This window comes from Telopea speciosissima, chromosome 10 (assembly GCF_018873765.1).
Source record: "Telopea speciosissima isolate NSW1024214 ecotype Mountain lineage chromosome 10, Tspe_v1, whole genome shotgun sequence".
NCBI lineage: Eukaryota > Viridiplantae > Streptophyta > Magnoliopsida > Proteales > Proteaceae > Telopea > Telopea speciosissima.
In genome coordinates, this window is record NC_057925.1 from 44,453,904 (window position 1) to 44,456,745 (window position 2,842).

The 2,842-nt window shown below is 40.5% G+C and overlaps 1 protein-coding gene across 1 annotated transcript; it reads right to left on the reverse strand.

The window, feature by feature from the left end:
* Nucleotides 1–2,065: 2,065 nt before the first annotated feature.
* LOC122643623 lies at nucleotides 2,066–2,599 on the reverse strand. The gene has a single exon (XM_043837231.1). It carries the CDS (start codon nucleotides 2,597–2,599, stop codon nucleotides 2,066–2,068), a length of 534 nt encoding a protein of 177 aa, XP_043693166.1.
* Nucleotides 2,600–2,842: the final 243 nt, after the last annotated feature.

The window sequence follows — 2,842 nt, forward strand, 5'->3', positions numbered from 1 at the left end:
TTGATACCATGTCTAAGAACAATATACAGTATCAAACTTGGATCAAAACCACAAGTAATATTTTTAGTGTTCTCTATGTGAAACTAATGTATGGATTGAGTTTAAAATGTCAAAAATAGGCAGCACAACAAGAATCAGGGCAAAAAAATAACTTCTGGGCCTCGAAACCAAGGTTCGAGTTAGCATAGAGAAAGTCCCAAGTTTCGATCGAGATATGGTCGAAACCGAGACGAACTCGTTTTTTGACTGGTCGAAACCTAGTCAAACGTGAGTTTTAGAACCTTGCTAAGAAGGAAATATGAAATGCATATATATATATATATATATATTTCACAAACTAAAGCTTGCATAGATACATCCGAATCATTCTTAGCGTACAAAAGATGAGAAATTTTTTTTTGTGTGGACACTTAACAAACTATGGAAGAATAATAGTGTTCTATGTTTAACTAACTGTTGAGAGCATCAACAAACTCTAGAATCACATACTACAACTCTTAACAAGAACTTTAAGTGCTCTAAAGGTGAAGAATCTAATTTGAAAAAAAAATTAAAAAATCAGAGTTGTTCTCATTGGTTCATTCAACTCACATCAACCAATCAATTTATGGCTTCCCTCCCTAACTTAAAGGACATTATCCCCAATGGCATGTGAAAAGAATATAGCAATAGAAAACAAAGGGAATAAGCAATACAACCTTGTGAAATGGAGCGCTATAACCATCAACCTGCACCTGCCATAGTTATCTACTATCAACCAAAAAAACTAAGAAAAAATAGAAACTGAAGTAAAACGGTGGGTTGCCTCCCACAAGCGCTAAGTTTACTGTCTTCAGCTAGACAAAGAGTGGAAACTGAAGAAAACTCATAAATTGGGTCAATCAAGTCAACAGACTCTATGACCTGCCTATCTATGATACCATCCACATAGGGCTTCAGACGCTGCTCACTAACTGTAAAAGTGTGCCCTGTTTGTGGATTTTGAATGGTAATAGCACTATGGGGTGACATTTGGGTGACAACAAAGGGACCATCCCATCGAGAATGTAGCTTACCAGGAAAGAGGTGTAGTTTAGAGTTGAAAAGCCACACTTTCTGATTGGGTTTCTTGTCGACTCTCTATCCTAACACAGCTCCAACCGCATAGTCAGATGCATCACACATAATATCAAATGGCAGCGACCAATCTGGGGGCTAGATTATGGGTGCTGTAGACAATGAAGCTCTCTAAGGGTATTGAAGGCTTGGAGGCAGGCATCATCAAAGACAAAATGTGCATCCTTGGCAAGCAGATTGCACAAGGGTCTTAGTATATGGCTGAAATCCTTAATGAACCGTCATTAAAAGCCTGCATAGCTTAGAAAGGAATGGACCTGCTGAACAGAAGTGGGGGGGGGGGTAGGAGATTGGCAATCCAATTAACTTTAGCCCTATCAACCTCTATCCCACATTGAGACACAATGTAACCAAGCACAATCCCTTGTTGAACTATGAAATGGCTCTTCTCCCAACTCAAAATCAGATTTGTCTCCATGCAACGTTTCAAAATTTTAGTCAACATAGAGAGATAGTCATCAAAGGAGGAGCCAAATATAGAGAAATCATCCATGAAAACTTCGATAAACTCCCCCACCATGTCAGAAAAGATAGACATCATGCATATCTGGAAGGTGGCGGGTGCATTACACAAACCAAAGGGCATCCGCCTAAAAGAAAATGTACCATAGGGGCATGTGAAAGTGGTCTTTTATTGGTCCTCTGGGCACACAAATACCTGATTATAACCTGAATAGCCATCTAGGAAACAATAATTGCTTTGGTCTGCTAATTTCTCAAGTATTTGGTCTATGAAAGGGAGAGGGAAGTGGTCCTTGTGGGTGACAGAGTTCAGTTGCCTATAATCAATGCATACCCGCCAACCTATGGTTGTACGAGTAGGGACCTTGTCACCCTGGTCTTTCTCAATGACAATGATGCCCGATTTCTTAGGCACAACCCGAGTGAGACGGTCTAGAGGAGTAGGGGCATCTAATAACGCATTGACCTCAGCAGTATACGCATCAGTTTAGAAATCATCATCTCTAAATAAGGTCAGATATTGCTGCAATGGATCATCTGCTAACGTCACTAGTGTACACTCTGCTACTACCTCATCTATAACATCAACGGAGAAGCATTCTTCCTCATGTTGGGGCCCTAAAGAAGCATTGAAGATGTTCAATCGAAGCTTTTTATTACCAAAGAAAATATCCATTGCACCTGATCTACAGTTGATGCATGCATTGGCAGTAGTCAAGAATGGATGTCCTAAGATAATCAACTGTGGTTTTCCATTAGTTGGTGATTCCATGTTAAGGATTAGGAAATCCACAGGAAAATAGAGCTCATCTACTTTAACTAGCACATCCTCAATGAAACCTCTATGCACTTTAATGGAATAGTCAGCAAGTTGGAGAATAATCTCTGTAGGCTTCAATTCTCCAAACCCAAAATGATGATAAACTGAGCTAGGCAAAATATTAACACTCACCCCTTGTAGACACTGAAATTTTGCCACTACCCTTGGCAATGATGATAACGGGACACGAATGGAAAACATCGTACCCATACCCCCTGAGAAACCCAAGAAAGAAGCCCAAAATAGGCCCAAACTGGCCCAGAAAAGCCCAAAATGCCTGGTGATGGGAGAGATAGGGGTTGTGGAGGATTCTAGGAGAGAGAGATTTTAGGATTAGGATAGTGGGAGAGACAGAGAACCGTAGATGGATTTGAGAGAAGAGATACAGAGCTGTGGGGAGATGGGAGAGATTTAGGAGAGATGGGAGAGAGATGGGAGAGAGAT

Coding starts and splice junctions, on each gene's coding strand:
- LOC122643623 (XM_043837231.1), bottom strand. CDS start 2,599: ATGTTTTCCATTCGTGTCCCGTTATCATCATTGCCAAGGGTAGTGGCA.